Source organism: Mytilus edulis, chromosome 4 (genome assembly GCF_963676685.1).
Source record: "Mytilus edulis chromosome 4, xbMytEdul2.2, whole genome shotgun sequence".
NCBI lineage: Eukaryota > Metazoa > Mollusca > Bivalvia > Mytilida > Mytilidae > Mytilus > Mytilus edulis.
Window position 1 is genome coordinate 20,025,978 of NC_092347.1, and position 19,622 is coordinate 20,045,599.

Here is a 19,622-nt window from a genome sequence, read left to right on the forward strand (position 1 = left end):
ATTAGCATGCAACACATGCTGCATACATAATAATAAAACGAAAATTAAAACGGACCTTTTTGTGCAACTTTAGCATAAAACGCTCATCCATCCTTACCTTAACCAGTGCTAAATGAATTGCATTGATTCAAACATAAAATTAATAGCGTCATTAAACAGTAATCATAGAAAAACTTGATCAAAGCTTGGTTCAAGTTTAATGTTAAAAGGTATTATAAGAAGGTCATGTTTGGTATTATTTTTCCGTCAGTTTTGATTGATCATTTGTTGCCTAAGCGATCGATCCCGACCCTAGCTTCCTCGAAAAAGAAATATTTTACAATTTAGTGACAATGTTTAGCGAGTGGTTATGATACGCAATGCCAGCTATTATCGGATTATCGGGGAACGGTTACAGAGTCAACGTTACAAATTGCATCACAATATAAAAGATAAGAACTCCACAAAGGGAGTTAATTACTTGATTTATCACTAACACTATTTACGGAAGTTGTTCATGTAACGGCAGGATTAACTAAACAATCAGGTGCGCGGATCGACAGGGCCATTATACATTGTGCAATCGGATCGTGTGTCAAAATTGCACTGTTCGTTTGTCGTTCAATTTTCTGAAAAAGTCGCTTAAATTTATTTATTGATAATTAAACTAATCAATTGTCAATTCCTTGTATTTGATTGCTTATGGAGCATTGATTGAAATACAAGACAAAGCGTAATGAAAAACGACAAAGTTGAAAAGGAATTAATTTTTCATGTTGACGGAAAATGCAGAGTCAAGATGTGCTTGTCGGTATAGCTGTTAAACTGAATTATAATCAAGTAAATGTTATGTATATTTGAAGGGAACACTACTTATTGAGTACACAGTCATGTAATTAACAGTAAAATTATTTTGTAAAACAGGTCATATCATTGATCATAAGAAATGCAGGACTTCCAGTCAGCTGTGATCACAAAACGAACCTTTAATCTTACTGTTTAGTCTTTAGTAGAAACAACGTTCTGACTTTCATCTGCTCCACAAGGAAGCAACATTAATGAAATTGCCCATGACTCGCCCCAAAGGCAGGCCACCACATGGGTATTAAATGGCGGCTGATCTTTTTCACAAAAGTTTCCACCTCGTTAATTCTGAAGTAATGTTATGCTTACAAAGATCAGATTTAAATTCAAAAGAATATTGTTCACAGATGCGTCCCGGGTCACGCCTTCTGCTTTTCAAAATGTGCACCCCGTGCCCAGACTGATAATTTTAACTTAAACTGATCACACATACAGGCTTGAATATTTAATAAAAAGGGTGTTTCGCCTATAAACATTAATTGCTAGTTAAATAAAAACTATCAATGCAGACAAATAGAAATGTCAGTCTATATTTATCATATATTACGAATTTAAAATCATATCTCATTTCACGATTGTATATAGTTAGGTATAAAATCTGTGATGTCTGCAGTGTGTCGTTATTATATATAATTAAATGAACCGTTTACAATATATGAACAATCAATCGTAAAAACTAGTTTCATAATATTCAAATCTATTCCATAATCTAAGCTATTAAGGAGAAATATATGACTCCATGTGTAATCATTTTACCTTTAAGGTCGACACTGCACAAAAGTACTTGTTTATTTTATACCGGATGTCATGGCAGAGCAAAACGTATTGAGAAAACACAATGTTTTTTTTGTGACAAATCTTTTTTATTGAAATATATATGCATTTAAAAAAAGACAATGATTAACAAAAAATAGCATATGCTTTTGAAAAAACACGAGCTATCACATTATAAAAATTGAAAAAAAAACCAATATAAAAAAAAAGAAAGAATAAGGTGATGCATATCATTTTGAAATCATATCGAATATATATTGTATTATAGCAGTTGTTAATTTTATCTCTCACGGTTTTGGAATAGTTTGGAATTTTAAGTTTAGTTCCAAGAATACCCAAGGGTTTGATATAAATATAATGCTTATAATTATAAATAAATAGCTTCACTTTTTGGAGTTTTGTATATTTATGACGTTGTTATTTTTCAGATACCTGCGGACTAACTGATATGAACCACGTTGACAGTATTCAAGAGAAATCACAGTGTGCCCTAGAGGAATATGTTCGGAGTCAGTATCCAAACCAACCAACAAGATTTGGTAAACTACTCCTCCGACTTCCGTCTCTAAGGACTGTCAGTTCACAAGTAATTGAGCAGTTATTTTTTGTTAGATTAGTTGGGAAGACACCAATAGAGACATTAATCAGAGACATGCTTCTAAGTGGAGGCTCATTCAACTGGCCATATATGCCACTACAATGACTATAAAAGATTAATATGTTGTTGATTGTGAACCATGGATGTACGATTTAATTGTCAAGGGTATATGTTGCCCACTACAATTTTTTATTTTACACATAATTGAATGACTATCAATTAAATCAGAATTGAGCATCCATATATATTTTGAATGTACATTATTGGAGCTAAGGCAAATGTCCGCAAATATTTCTCATGAAAATAACACAAAATCACTTTATCCTCCAAAAATATCGTATTTACATGGTTCAGAATAACAGCAAGTAAAAACTCAACCTAGTCTTTCTGTCAAACGAAATGTTGTTACAAATTTTGAGTTGTTGATTAATATAATCTTTTTTTTTAAGTTCAACATACTTTAGATTATTGTTGATTTTTTTTGGTTTTGTATAAGATAATACTGTTTTTTTTTACATTAATGCATAATGAAGAACTTTATTCCAAATACGCATATATAAGGCATATTGGTTGCTAACATGGACTTCAATGATGGCAACCTATGAGAAATGGGCAGCAAAAGTGCTTCCTAATAATTGCTTTTGTTTACTAGCAGTATCCATTTGCAGAAAGATAATTTGTTTTGCTATATCATTTATTTTGTTTGAATATCATTTTATATTTACCTTTTAGTGCTATCATAATAACATTATTTAACCGAGAACTACACACAAGTTCTAAAATCTGAGTGTTAACATTGCAGGACAGCTTACAAACAATGTAAACCGTTGCAAAATGCATATTCACTTTTACAAAGCATTGTAATCATTCATTTATACATTTAGGTTGTAAACCAGAGTCTAATTGGTTGAAATGCAGGTTAAATTTATCCATATCCAATATGGTTCCTTATAGTTAAAGTGTCCCTAGACAAATTGTTACTTAACATAGTTAAGCTATTTCTAGAAAAAAAATAAGGAAAAATAATCTATTCATAATTCAGAATATGAAGTGACTTATATTAATTAGTCCACTAGAAATTATTATTCTTCAACTAACAGTTCACTCTATATATACATCATGTGAAAGTTTTGTATAACTTGCGAAAGAATTTTTAGATCGCGGAAGTATTATGTTTAAATTTATCTGCATTTTAAACAAGCTAGAATCAAAAGACTGTTTGGATCGTAGTCAATTCCAGGTTAGTGTGTTGCGATGCAGTCACCCCAGTCATTTATAGTGTTGTAGATATTTTCTTTGCGGCAAAAATATGAGACGAGAAATTAAACAAGCCGTGTTTTGTATACATGTATGTCTTTGTGTTTTGTTTTGTTATATTTGGTTCAAAACCAGTTTTTATTTGTACATTTACTCAGTAAACAGTTTAAGAGGAGTATGTTAGTGTTTACTTAGTGAACATATTGTACACAGTCACTGTAGAGAGGAATTAAAAGTTGCTCTGACAAGGTAGTTTTAAACATGCATTCCAAGAACTTATATATAAAAAGAACAGCTCTAAGCTGTTGAAGTTGTGTTCACCAGATAAGATTAAACCAAAGTGGTTATCTCCCTTGTTTAGGCAATGACTATGTTACGTGTTTTGCTATGTGTGACATTATTGTCAAGTGTTGTGTAGGTGTCTCAGACACCACAATTTATCCATTGCTTAAAATTTAATTAAAGTGTTGTAAACATATATGTGTTCTATTATTTTTTCTGTTCTTGTATGGCTAGCTTTATATGTTTGATTAACTAAAAGTTATGATGTCGATTTTCGAAAAGAAAAATCAGAACTAACTCCTAATTACTGGGCTACATATGAATAATCAAGACTTTGCTTTACTAAGTAATTATTTCCATAATAGTGTAACTGAAGTTCATTAAAGCATCTCGACAAACTAAACCACAAAATTAGCATATTGGACAGGTGTACATGTATATGACCATGATGACAAAGTTTATGAATACAAATCGTCAAACATACTAGTGCTTAACGATACCCATGCATATGCAGTCTTTAACGCAATAATAATATAGATACCGTTATTACCATGTATACAAAAAAATCAACAAAGATACATACATATGAATGCTTATTGAAGGTTCACACACTGCAAAATGTATAAAAATGTGACCACTAACTCTTCAAAAAAGAAAAAAATATATAAGAAAAGCTAAATAAATAAACAACGAAACAGTTATCTTCAAATCCTGATTGGACCTCCAGAAGCTGAACATTTGACAGATTATGAAAACATGGCACAGATAACATTTAATTTCATGATTTGGTTTGAATTTTCGATCATTAAGATGCATCTCTTGAGAAACCAATAGAGATCCTTAGAGAAAAGATGTGGTCACTAAACCACAAACCACGACACAATGCATGCTAACACAATTCATTTGTAGCTGAGTAATTGTGATCGTGTTAAGAAAACACTTAAAAAGGAAGAGATGAAAAGTCAATAATACATTTATGTCGGAAACCGTTTCAAAGGAGACAAAAAATGACAATGTTTTAAATATTATTCATAATTAGAATATGCATGTCTTAATTAGCACAGATATTTCCGTGGAAGTATGGTGTTCACTCAGAATACTAATTGGGTTATTATCTATTTTTAGATATGTAAATTTATATTAATGAAACAAATTATTTTTGATTTGCGTAAAGTGTTTACATTTTCCATTCAGTATTGGCTAATAATCCATGAAAAATGGGTCTCCATTTGGTCAGAGATTAGTTTTTTTGAAGGACAGATGGGCAGTTTTTTTGTTCAATGGAAATCCATAGTTTATACAAAATGACGCTTAATTATTCAATTTTCTTTCAACTTCTTTATTTACAAGTTATAATTGGTTAGCTTAAGTTATAAAAATAACTTGATCTTTTGTGTTTTATCGGAGAAGAACAGAAGGAAAGGTTAAAGACTTTTGAAATTGTACATTATTAAAGTCTTAAGTGTATTCATATCTTGTCTTCAAGAACAATGAATTTCTGATAAAAGTCCTAAATAAGAAAAACTCATGTAAGACGAGAATTATTAAAACTTTGGCTTGCATTTAAGATAAAAAGGGAAATATTAAAAAGTTTAGAATCATTCATGTATCTTAAATACACTTCAAAAGCTACAAAGACAAACTATTAACATTATGAAACTATGTGCTACGGTAATATTTTGCATCACGATGGTAATGCTTAGAATATAACAAATTCGGCGTTAATAGTAAGAATGCAGATTTATGGTTTTAAAATTAAAGCATACTAATCTCCTTGAATGCCTATTAAATTAAATGTATAATCTGATAGGACCTCATCCCCTCTCCAAAACAAATGAAAAAGAGAAAAACACACAAAGCACTCTTATAAAAATTCAACTAATTGAAAAGTTAAACAGAACTGTGATGAGCCATAAACATCAAAAAGTACTATAACATGTTATTTGCATAAAGTAATTTATGAACATGTGACTTTTGGGGCAGCATGTGTATGTATAAATTCTTACATCTGTTTTGTAATATGTCTGATAATGTGAACACAGTATTTCTAATGAGATTAAAATATCGACATAAAACATATGGGCGGATATATTTTGCAAAATAATTCAATATTAAATTTTGCTGTTAAATCAAGTGTTATTTTTTCTACTTGCAACTATAATTGTAGGTCATGATATATTTTCTTTCTGTACAATCTCCTTTGTCAATTTTATATATATATTCTATGAATATCTTTCTTTGTCATCTATAATTATTTATTCTGCCACGACATGCAGAAATTATGTAACAGCAGATACAATAAAGGCCAAATGTTGTCAGGAACCTTTAAGATCTTTATTGTTTTTTAACTTGATGCCAAGTGACATTTGTGTAAGATCAGCTGTATAGCCTCTTAACTGAGCGAAGATGATTGGATTTTAATTTGTTTTGCTTTACGTATTTAATTAATGGATACATACATTGATCACAGAAATATCATGCAGTTTTTATTATAATATTATAAAACTAACATTTCCGACAGATTTTCAAGACAAAATATCAAATAATCAATTGAGAAGTTTTCATACTTTGGTAGATATATAATGAATAAATGTAATAAACAGAATACTTCTCAAATGAATTAAACATATGTAACACCCTATAAAAACAGACATCGAGACTAAACTAAAAAGGGGGAGAGTCGATCTAACAAAACATAGTTGTCCCTCTTGATGTTGTTAAATGCCCTGTCTGATTTACGGAATCTCAATAACTATTGTCTATTTTTGTCATTTCTAAACATTTTTGCATGTTCAGCAATTTGTTCGTTAGAGCAACTCAGTTGTAGACTCAGTTTAATACACACACATATATATATATATATATATATATACAGTCTAACATAGAATGGTACAAACATTTGTCTTAGAACACCCTCATTTCGTCATACTGTGTCATTGCTTAGTGTCTAACTTATGTATACTCGAAGCCGGTTTTTAATTAGGTTCCTGTCCTAGTAATGAACTGAACAATAAGATTCTCGCATCACTATCAGCAATTAAAATCTTGATTTATAGAGTAACTTTGAAACTCCAAATACTTGGGGTAGTGATAATCATATGTTGGTACTGAATATTTAATCGGATTTTCATTTGTATGGGCAATATGTTGTTGTGGATTTGAATGTATAGTTGTTGAAAAATACCCCTTTTTTGGTTGACACATCCTCATTGAACTTACAAAACGGCAGAAGTTTTGCAAGTGCAAAAGTTTTTAATCTTAATCATATATATGGACACCGACCCCTACAAGCTTCGCCAGTCTGAGATTTCTGGTCTTGAACACGTTTTAAATTCAGAATTTAGTTTCAGTTGCAACAAGGTATGCCGAATTAACTTTAATATTTTATATCAAACAAGGTGTTCCCAAAAATCATACATGTCTGTGCCGGCATAATTCACAAAAGTGCATGTTCCTTTCAGATTTGTATATTAAAAGAAACGAGAAGATATTGATCGCAACACTTGGTGATCATTCTTAATAAATATTTGTATGTCGATTTGAAGAGGTTGAATTTCAATGTCAGTGGTTGCATTTTTATCAGTATAAAGTTTTATCTTTTAAAATCCCAGTACTTGAATCACTTATCACACTATCTAAATATTCCCTTAATCTAGTTATATCATCTCATTTCTGCATTAATAAGGCCTTTCAAAGGGTAACCATGCAGTCAAAATGTCATTACTAACTTGAACTTTATGTAATAGTAAACATTCAACGAAGAAATAATTTTATGGTAAAACCTATAAAATTCTAATGCAATGCATGACGAGGGTTTAGTGGTTTGACTAGTTATGTCATACTAACATATGGTACATTCATCAGACAGGTCGATCTTCATTTACGGGGGCTACTACCAGGACAGATCAATTGGCTAAGGTTAACAAACTCCCAAAAGGTATTTGAGATAGGATCAAAGGGATTTTAATACACCTTTAGTAACGTTATTTAACAAAAGAAATAGTAAAGGAAGTATTCATAATGTTTGTACGATAGTCAATGCGTTTTAGGGAAACATTACAAATGTAAATTTGTCTATCAGACAATTTTCCCACGAGTACCTCTTCGTTTTCTTATATCATTTAGTCAACACATCATAAGACCTATGTGCACATCATGCGTAACCTTTGCATATATATTTAACCTGTGGGAAAATTAAAAAGAGCAAAGTTGTAAAGCTTGTTGAACCGCTTACAATATACATTTTTAACTTGTTACAAGAGGCTCAAGAGGGGTAAACAAGAACAGCAATTAGTTCGGAAATGATGATAATCAACATCCGTAATCAAAGTTAGCAGAACCGAAGCACAATTATTGTTTCCTGCCTTTCGTTCCTGGACGTAATTATACGGTAGTTCATTCATTTAAGTGTACCATGAACGATATATACACATACTCGAAATTAATTTTTAAAACATCTTTACTATATTGTCTTACACTGTAGACATTTGTGCTAACTTGTTTTGGTGTAATTCCATGTCAGAAATTAAATGTTTGGTGTATTCATAATTATTAGATTACTTTGATTAATTACTTCTATTAGGTTTCAAGAACACGACAACTGCTGTTTCCTGAAATACATACGTTGCCATTTAGATCTTCACAATTATCGAAAACTGAAGTTAAAGATGAAAGAAGATGTTACGAAATTACATGATGACTAAATATAATCGCCTTCACCCAATCGTTCACCATTTCATCGATGAAAACGTAACAAGTGCAACATGTGGAAAAGTTGTTTCATCCGTCTTTACTGGTTTCGTATGACTAGAGTTCATGTTTTGGAAGCCTTATATCTGTATATTCATATACCCACTAGTTAGCACCAGACATCACTGAAAACTGTAGTTTCCAAAATACAATTGTTTTTCAAACCAGGAGTTTCATCAGATAATTCGGAAAAAATAATACTCTTCGTTGTTGATGAAACGATTCTTCTTATTAATGCACACTATCTACATGCGGCACTGGAATTTCTATTACTGTATTGTATGTGTTTTTTCTTAGAGCGTTTACTCTTTTAAGGTCTATTTTAATCATTAAGCTTATAATTTGAATTTTTGAAATACTAAGGCTTTTCTACATCAGGAATAGATAACCTTAGCTGTATTTGGCAAAACCTTTTAAAAATAATTTGTCCTCAATGATACCATCTTGGCCTTTTTACATTTTTTTTTATTCTAGCGTCACTGATAAATCTTCTGTAGACGAAACACGCGTCTGGCGCAAATATAAAATTTCAATCCTGGTATCTATAATGAGTTTATTTATAACCACTGTGTCGAGGCCACTGTTAGTGAGGTTTGTATTCCACGAGGGTATGACTAGCCCAATAGTCAGCACTCATGTGTTGGCATGAATTATCATTGATTTGGTCATAATCATAAATTAACTGTTAACAAAACGTTTTTGAAATACTAAAGCTTTTCTACCTCAGGAGTAGATTACCTTAGCTGTATTTGGCAAAACATTGAGAAACTTTAGTTCGCAATGCTCTTCAACTTCGAACTTTATTTGACCTTTTAGACCTTTTGATTCGAGCGTCACTGATGAGTGAAGACGAAACGCGCGTCTGGCGCAAGTACACATTTTTGATCCTAGTATCTGTGAAGAGTTTATTTATAAAATGCTCAAATATTTAAGCTTTCTTGGGTGTCAAAATGTTCAGTTTGAAGGTTAAAAAAACTAAACGGCTTTAGGCACAATATATTGATAAAGTGTTATTTTTATTTTCTAGCATTAGGTCAATACCTGGTGGACTGTTAGTTGCCTGAGTGTATCATCATCTTGCACGTACATAATTTGTAACATACCTTTTGAGATTTCTCCGTTAATAAAAATCAAGAAATATTTGAGAATCCTGGTTCCTTTTCTTTCAGGTAAAGTTAACCTCAAATAGATTTGGCTATTCGTTTTAGGTTCATTTTGGTAATATGAGTATTTGAGTACTTGTATTCATACATCATGATCTTGGGTGTACATGTTTTTGTTAGGGCGTTATGGTGGACAATAAACCAAGACGCACTTAATTTATATAGTGTTATCTTCATTCTCTTTCAGAAAACAATGTTAATTTGTATGTTTTTCATTACTACACATATAAAAAGTTACATGCGACCACTCTGTTTTTCTACCTCAGGCATAGATTACCTTAACTGTATTTAGCATAACTTTTAGGAATTTTGGTTCTTAATGCTCTTCAACTTCGTAATTTATTTGGCCTTTTTAACTTTTTTTGATTCGAGCGTCACTGATGAGTCTTTGTAGATGAAACGCGCGTCTGGCGTATATACAAAATTTAGTCCTGGTATCTATGATGAGTTTATTTATGTTAAAGTTGATTTCTTCTATGTTCGAAAAAGCTCATCAAATATACCAGGTATAAAATGTGGCACGTCGTACGCCCCTTCGTCTACTTCAGATTTCCGAATTGTGGTCGAATAGAAAACAGATGGATATGCAGTTCTGAATAACGTTAAATGAGAAAAATCCGAATAGTTGTGTCAAAAATGACCACAGCACTGATTGTATGGGTGTAAAAAACCCAGGTGTTTCGTATAATTTAACATAAAATATACATATTTATAATATATCATGTCAACGCTAAATGATGACCATTTTGTTCGGTGATGGCTTTTAGAACGAAACGTCAACCCGATATTGCATCGACCAAGGAGTTGTACAACTCATCAGATATCATAGGCTTATAACGTAGTACGTACTCTAGACGCACTTTTCGTCTACGAAATATTCACCACTGGTGCAGTAAAAAATAGAATAGAAGGCAAATGGTAACATACTGAACTGATTTAACTATTTTAGTTTGTTAACATCAAATTTACAGAAAATGAACATATCAATAATATATCATATCAATGTAATGCTACATTATTTAATGATACTCTAGGATACTAAATGTTAACCAGCAGCGGCTTCGATTTTTAAAACTCATGAAAAATACCAAGCTCCTGACTAAGTTCACTAGACGCATGTTTAGTCTACATAATACTCATACGTGGTGCTCAAATATTAAAGTTGAGATGCTGATGAACAATAAAAAAACGATAATTCGAAAAGTTATGATAATTAACACTAATGTTATGTATGGAAAGATGTAAACAAAAATTAGTGTTCGAATAATGCAGCTGTTAATTAAAAAAAAAGATGAATATATCAATCATGTCAACGAAATGTCATGTCAACAGGAAAGTGAACGTCTTGGCTGTTCATACCCCCGAGAAACGAAACAAACACGGGTACTGACATTGAACCAGTGGTTATAAAAACTCATATAAGATATCAGACTTCAAGGCAATCTCATAAAGTATGTCTACTTAACTCAGTTATCTATGGGCATGTAACAAATATCATAACAAAACTACCGAACTCAAAGAAAATTTCAAAACGGAAAGTCCTTTATCAAATAGATTAATCAAAAACTACCTTTATATGTAGCTGCCTGCAGTAATGTTCATTATGATAGAGTTTGTGGATTTATGGGCCGTTTTTGTATTTCCTGTATCGATTCGTTAATAATTCTTTTGATAATTGCAATATGCAGAGTCGGGTGAGGTTGATGCACATGGTCTTTCAAGTATATTTTTTGTGTTTTGATGTATTATGCACATTTACTGCTGATACTTACATTCAAATAATACAGATTTTTGTGTAATTTGTTTACCTAAAGTCGATTGAACGTACACCATTTAAAATCAAACGAAACCATACAGTAGGTTCCTATTGCAGCTTCTCTTCGCAGAAGGAAAGTGTGTCCTTTTACAACACTACAATTGTCCATTCAAAATGTCGTAACACCAATCCTGTGCTCATTTCCTCCATCACGACATCACACAAATGAAAATCATATCTAATGAATTACTCATTAAGAGACACACGATGGGTGCAACAAGAGGAACAGCATTGACCCACCCTTCAGAAGCAAATATCTCAAGGTGTGTTTTGTTTGTGTTCCTCAGTCTAAGGTATACTATGCTGTGCCGTGTAAACTTGTTTGTCTGTCGTCGTCTGTGTTTTTGCAAACCATACCCTACATAAAAAAAATAATTTACCATATGTAAATGTTCATGGTTTATTCTTAGGCATACATAGAACATAACATTCGTCGTGTCTTCATGCAAGGTCAAATGCAAAATGTTAAAATAAAAAGGCGAAACCATAACCAAGGAAGCTACACTGACATTGAAAACGAAATATTCCTTGATATGTGCTGCACAGAAACTAATTTAACAAAAACACGTACCCTTTTCAAACAACTCGGTTGCAATATATACACATGGAAAAAAGTATTGCAACACCTTGAATTTTTAAAACTTGAAAAATCAGACTCTTTTTTTGGATGGAATATGATGAAATAATTGAGAAATAATATTGAAACATAATTAATGATAACATTAGCATTAAAGCGAATAAAAAAATGTTTGAAAAAAAATATTTTTATCTTACCACAACTTTGATAACAAAATGAAGTCTTTTTGTACAAAAAATGCATTTTACAACTTTTACTGTAGTCAAACTTTACAATCTCATACATTTCAAAATTAATCTTAAGATGATTGTTCACATCATGGTTGATTGTTTTACGCCAAATAATAAGTACTTTGTGCGCAGTCTCCATTCAAACGGATAAGCGCCTCTTAACATCTTCTGATTCCTGCCATAAGTCAACTAATTTGTTGCTTAGGTAACAGCAACCATTCCTGATGAAGGGCATTGTTTATTTCATGACGTGTTTGAACTGGGATGTCCTTTCGCGCACTTTACGCCCAATAGTGTCCCATATATGCTCGATTTGGTTCAAATCCGGGCTACGATCGAGCCAAGGAAGATAAACAGAACTCCATTGGAACAAAGGATCGTCCTCCACGATGCTAATTTCCAACTTTTGCGAGCTCTGCACTACATTGTAAACGGGCAACTGTGTGTCTGTTCGTAAGCAAAGGTCCCTGAAATAGTCTTATCGCACGATAACCAGTAGCGATAAGTCGATTTCGAACAGTTCTTGTTTAAAGGCTCCTGTATGGTCACCACTCTCTTTTAAGGATTGTATTGTTTGCAATGGGTTTCCTTTTGACCAACCTTCATTTTTCTTGATTTTCCCTAGCAGATGTTATAGGGGGTCTTCTTGATCTCGGAAGGTCCTTAACATCGTTTGTTGCCTGATTTTTATTCTCAAAACGACTTATAGTGGAATGGTGATGACCAACAATACGTGCAATTGTCACAGCGACATACCTGCTTCTCTCATGCTGATAACCTGCCATCTTGCTTCAGTTAAGAGTTGTAGATGACCAATTACTAGGTGTCCATCACATAACTTTATAAACTTGGTTATTCAAAGTGTTGAAAACAATGAGGATAAAAACCTCTTTTTTTTTATTGTTTACGGGTACCGTTGCTGCATGTGCAGATAATTAAATTAGATTGATTGTCATTGCTGTGTTTTGCCGATTGATTCCAGATTTTATACAGATCTGGCCGAATGCGACAAGTATTTACCGAAACCATTCCGGAAAAGTTCCGTTATTAATACGAAATTCGGCAATGATATACATTTCAAAGTCCCGACAATTACAGATAACAATACGACGGAGTCCAAACAAAGCCGTTTACAATGCGGTACAACAGACTGTGATAGGATTGCGTTCCGACTGTACATGATCATACTTATTTTGGCGACAGTTTTCTGTAGGGTATCTTCCGTCAGCATTGGTTCACTATATGGTCTCTGTCTGATCTCTGTCGGATCACATTCGGTAGAATCAACATGCCCGTAGCTACGTTTACGTCAAAACGCCCGGGCGTACACTTGAATTTTGAAAATAAAACAAATATTCGACATAGAATAAGACAAACTGGTCAAAAGCACATCAGCTCGTGCTTCTTTTATCAATGGATTGTAATTTTGAATAAAAAGGGCCTAAATTTACTCAAATAAATGTAGATCATTTAAAATATTTGTTCGAATCTTTTGTAAAAGTCTGACTCTACTATGAATTCTACATACTTTTCTTATATTTAAAGCAATTCACTATTTGCTCAGATTCGATATGCTGTTTGTATTTTTGTCGAGCCTGTGATTTATGTCCTAAAAGCGAGATAAAGCGGCGTCAATATTTAGGTTCTGAATGTGGATAAAGTCTTTAGAATGACTCTCCGTGAAATTTTACGAAAGTTGGACAGAAAATGTTTATGATCAAAAGAGTATTCAGAGCAATATAATAATGCAATTATATCTTTAATTTTCCCGCATTTTAAGGACAAAATGTATATCTTTCTGCAATAAGTGGTCTCAGTTTGGGCTTACATTTTGTTATTTCTCAATTACATTAACTACTTGTCGAACCTTCATCGAATTTTATGAAAATGCCTAAGAAGCTTTTTCTATGACTAATGTCTAAAGCTAAAATTTTGAAAGCATTTGTTTTCGTTCATTTTCTGTTCTTTTCTGATAGACAGATAGCCGGATTTTTCCTCACGCAATTAATTGTTTTACATGCTCAATTTATAAACCTTCATAGATTGTCGTAAAATATTCCAGATCAAGAAAAAAATATCAAAAGAACATCATTCGCCAAGGTTCAGGCGTACACGTAAAAATGACCCAGCTACGCCACTGATCAAGACTCTGTCCGGACATACTCGGTCGTTTTTTACAATGCAAAAGATACAAATCGAATTGGAATCGGATGGAAAACGGAATAATCGGGACAAAATTGGTTGGAAACGGCAGAATTTGGATGCTTCCTAAACATTATCTGATTGTTTTCGCGATTCAATAAATGTTTTTACAGATTTTAATTAAATTTTCAATTTCCAGCCAGATTCATAAGATCTTGATCAGACTTTTGACAAAATTTAATCGGGAATGGTCCAGTCCTGAATGTGTGACCCCAGCTTAAGACACACCATGTCAGTAAACAAATTCGTTATGGTAACGGCAACATTTTTTTTTATCTGTTTGTCCTTATAGAACTACTTGGAGAGTATTTTTGACAGGACACCAACCCTATAAATGAAATCAGTTAACTGAAAAATATAAATATTCGTAAGGTATCAGAAACTAATAATACTTTTCGCACCGCGAGGAAATTATCACGTTGTGATTGGTTTAACGCTGTCACGTGGTGACCCCTACTGATCTGTAAGGGCTTTGTAAATTTTATAGGGGGTTCAAGACGTCTCGTCTACTGTTAATGGTGACATCATCTATTAATGATGTTGTGTTTTATTGCTTATTTTTCTACAAACCGCAGCAAAAAAAGTATCGCGTGCGATAAATTCGTTATACGGTTCACTGCTGACCCCCTACGGACCATAGAGGGTGAATACAATCCATAGGAGATTCGGCTTCGGTCCATCCCCTATGGACTCTATGGATCTGTAGGGGTGAGTAGCGAACCATACAACTTATAATATCAATGCAGATGCGTGGACATCCGGGCTGGTGATACCCTTGGTGAGATAACAGCAGTGGCATCGACTCATCATAGATACCATTTGCTGTAGTATACCACTGTTCGAAATTCATAAATCGATTGAGAAAAAAACAAATCCGGCTTACAAACTAAAACTGAGGGAAACACATCAAAAATAAGAGGAGAGCTACGACACAACAGAAACAGTAGGTTTATAATTTTAAAATTCAAAGACTGTTGGTTTAATTTTTTTTTTATAAGAATGCATACATTGTTTACATAAGATTCATCAAGGGCACTCAAATCAGTGTTTTGAAAATTGAAAACTCAAACTGTGCCGTTTGTTTATAGATTTTAATTTGAAGTTGTCCATGTAAATTGAGAAATACCCAAACATGAATATATTATTAGTAGTATTGTTATAACAAATACTTGATACGAGAGATGCTTGTTTTGGCTAACTTAAAAAGAAATATGGTGACGGGACATCTTCCATATAATTGAACTGGACAATAAAAAAATTAGATAGTACAGTTTGTTTGTCTATCTTAAGTTCCGCATATAAATTCTACTTCATATGCATAGAAAGGTTGTAACATTGACTTTTTATTGCAATACAAATCCATAAACCTCGACAAAAAGGGTCTCAATCGAAAAGTTCGGTATTTGAATCCGGCTCTTTTCTCAATGTTGGAGTCAGTGTAGTTCTTGAAGTATATCAATTATTTTCATGTACAAATAAAATTGGTCGTACAAGTATTTTTTAATGAACAAATTTTGTCGATTTAACAATTGATCATGATGAATCGTAAAACAACTTATTATAGATACCGGAGTTTCAATTGTATGCACAAGACGCGCGTTTGTTTCGCTACTCATCAGTGAATCTTGATACAATTAAATCATAAATGCAACATAAAGTATATACTATGTTGTTCCAAATTTCTAAAAGTCTTTTCCAAAATACAACCAAGATAATCTATTTCTGAGGGTAGAACATCATTAGAAGTACCAACAATTTAAAGTTTTGTAATGTAAAGTAATGATGAGTGTGGAATAATCAAACGGTTGGTCATTGCGCTAAAATATAGTGGTGGTAATTGAAGATTTGTAGTGTATTTAAGAATTAAAAAAAAAACAACCTACGAATACATCACTGGTTCAGTCCATACATTGAATATGTTGGACTGCCATCTCTCTGCAACTGTAGAACAATTAAAATAACACTTTCTACATTGTCAATTCACGAGAATATCTTTATGAAGTGCCAACAATTCAAAGTTTTGTAATGTAAAGTAATGACGAGTGTGGAATAATCAAACGGTTGGTCATTGCGATAACATATAGTGGTGGTAATTGAAGATTTGTAGTATATTTAAGAATCGAAAAAATCAACATTCGAATACATCACTGGTTTAGTCCATAAAATGAATATTATGGACTTTCATCTCTCTGCAACTGTAAAACAATTAAAATAACACTTTATGAATTGTAAATTCACGAGAATATCTTTATGACCAAAAGGAAACTGAAAAAAGCCCAAACCATCTAAGGTCAGTAATGCCTGAAGGTGTGATCATATATACATGAACATATTAGATTCATAATAATTTTTCAAACTATAAACGAACAATTCCAGAATGATATCGTCAAAATCATGTCAGTACCGAAGCACTGATAACTGAGCAAAAATATCCACTAGGACTTAAACAAAACCAGTATATAAAAGTTAAAAATCAAAAGCGTGCATGAAAAATATTGTAAGAGAGAACGGGATTGTAGCCACGGCAATTGAACCATATACATAGTGATATGTGACATAGATGTATTATCATGGACAACCATATCATGATGACATCTGTAAAGGTTTCGATTAGACGCCTGTCTTTAAACCTAGGCCGTATACAGTTTCACTGTAAGCAGCAATAACATAAACGGTACCAATAAGTTTGCACTAGATGCGCCTGTCGACAATCAAGGTATTTGCAGTGGTGCTCGCGGTCAAAATATTTGAAAATCCAAGGCTTATTGAAAAAATTGATAGCGAAAAACTTTTTGTCAAGGAAATCATGATTAAAAACGTAATGCCTGAAGTAAGATTTCAACTGATCGATACATAAATATCGTTATATAGCTAAGTAAGTAAAGAGAGAATATTGTGTTTTCATCAATGAGACACGAAATCAGTAAATTCAAAACAAAATACACAAAAAGCAAATTAACAACATTTTTATTGATATTCTACTCAATGTCACAGAGAGGCCTTCGAATGAATTTGTTTGAATGTTACAACATACATCTACCGTAGAACGGAAAGCTCACAATTGGTATATTGAATTAAGTCTCTATTTTATAATACAGCTGATATCTGAGCCGGCTATCATTGTGAATGTCTAGATTTAAGTCTAGATAGGAAGAAGACCTCACTATATGTTGGATATCCGTTACTTCAAGTTCAGGATATAGATGTGATCCGTCATTTATTTGAAATATTCTATGAATGCACATCATTTCTATGGCGTATGTTTAAGTATAACGCTAGATTCTTTTCTCGAACAGACCATATGTGAGTTCAACTTACCTGTAAAGGAATAACGGAACAAAGAAAGTAAGGAACAACATGGCAAGGAGATGGTTTCATTTGGCTTTAACTCGAATGTTGAAAACACTCTGATTCAAATATAAATTTCTCTGACTGACATCACCAAAACGCTTGCTTTGTTTGTTATTACGTATTGGTTACGATTTGAAGATGTGATATTTAATAGAAAACAAGCATCCATATGAAAACTGTGCTCCAACTTTGGTCGGCTGGGTACTTATACAAAGATGGCAGACCATAAGCATGTTCTTGTCCCATGCGGATAACCCTGGCCGTACTGGTCACAACTTTTTTGAACTTTTGGTCGTCGGTAATCTTTAACTTTGTACTTGTTTTGGCTTTCGAACTTTTTTCATCTGAGAGTCGCTGGTTTGTCTTGTGTGGACGTGGTGCGGGTCTGGCGTATTAAATTTTTAACCTGGTACATTTTGTTGGCTATTATTCGTTTGTTTCTCTGTCCTATAGTTCTCCCATTTATTTGTATTGTAGTCCTGTCATGCAAAGACCCATCGAAACAACATCTGATAAACAAATTTAATAATACTTTTAGATATTTGGATGATATTTTGGCTCTCAATAATGACGACTTCAGTATGTATATTAATGAAATTTATCCTGTTGAACTTACTTTAAATAAAGCTAATACTAACAATGACCACTGCCCTTTTCTCGATCTTGATATCTATATCACTAATGGAAAGCTGAATACTAAAATTTATGATAAAAGGGATGATTTTTCATTTCCTATCGTTAATTATCCGTTTTTAGATGGTGACGTTCCCTTGTCACCATCTTACGGTGTTTATATATCTCAACTTGTACGATTCGCTCGTGTATGTAACAATGTTTTCGATTTTAACGAGAGAAATTTATGTATTACTGAAAAATTATTACACCAAGGTTTTCGATATCACAAACTAGTCAAAACATTTACTAAATTTTATCATCGGTATAAAGACATCATTCGTAAATATAGCTCAACATGCAGACTTCTAATACGTTCAGGTATTTCACATCCAATTTTTTATGGTAATATTCTTTATAAAGCACAAAGGTGTCAGTATTCACCTCAGAAACTTACAAAACCTTTGAATAGACTTATTAAGAAGGGATATAATTACGATACTGTTGTCAAGTCATTAAAGATTGCATATTTTGGCGTTAATATTGAATCACTGATAAGGTCTTTGCATCGGAACTAAACACATTTATTCTAAAAACAGTTGTTGGCATGACACGGGTTATGTTCTTCTCATATATGTTATGATGGTATGATACTAAACCCCTAACGGGAAGGATTGTGCCTGATGTTCATATGATGAAATCATAATCTTTCAGTCAGTTTAATTGAAGTCTGGAGCTGGCATGTCAGTTAACTGCAAGTAGTCTGTTGTTATTTATGTATTATTGTCTTTTTGTTTTTTTTCTTTGGTTACATCTTCTGACATCAGACTCGGATTTCTCTTGAACTGAATTTTAATGTGCGTATTGTTATGCGTTTACTTTACTACATTGGTTAGAGGTATAGGGGGAGGGTTGAGATCTCACAAACATGTTTAACCCCGCCGCATTTTTGCGCCTGTCCCAAGTCAGGAGCCTCTGGCCTTTGTTAGTCTTGTATTATTTTAATTTTAGTTTCTTGTGTACAATTTGGAAATTAGTAGGGCGTTCATTATCACTGGACTAGTATATATTTGTTTAGGGGCCAGCTGAAGGACGCCTCCGGGTGCGGGAATTTCTCGCTACATTGAAGACCTGTTGGTGACCCTCTGCTGTTGTTTTTTATTTGGTC

The 19,622-nt window shown here is 32.8% G+C and overlaps 1 protein-coding gene across 3 annotated transcripts in view; it reads left to right on the forward strand.

The window, feature by feature from the left end:
• LOC139519172 (nuclear receptor subfamily 2 group F member 1-A-like) overlaps positions 1-3,950 on the forward strand; it is a 29,244-nt gene extending 25,294 nt beyond the window's left edge. For all 3 annotated transcript variants that reach the window (XM_071311034.1, XM_071311033.1, XM_071311032.1), the window contains exon 4: positions 2,046-3,950. In XM_071311034.1, the coding sequence (XP_071167135.1) occupies positions 2,046-2,320 (275 nt within the window). In that variant the 3' untranslated portion in view covers positions 2,321-3,950. The remainder of the gene's footprint in view (positions 1-2,045) is intronic.
• Positions 3,951-19,622: the final 15,672 nt, after the last annotated feature.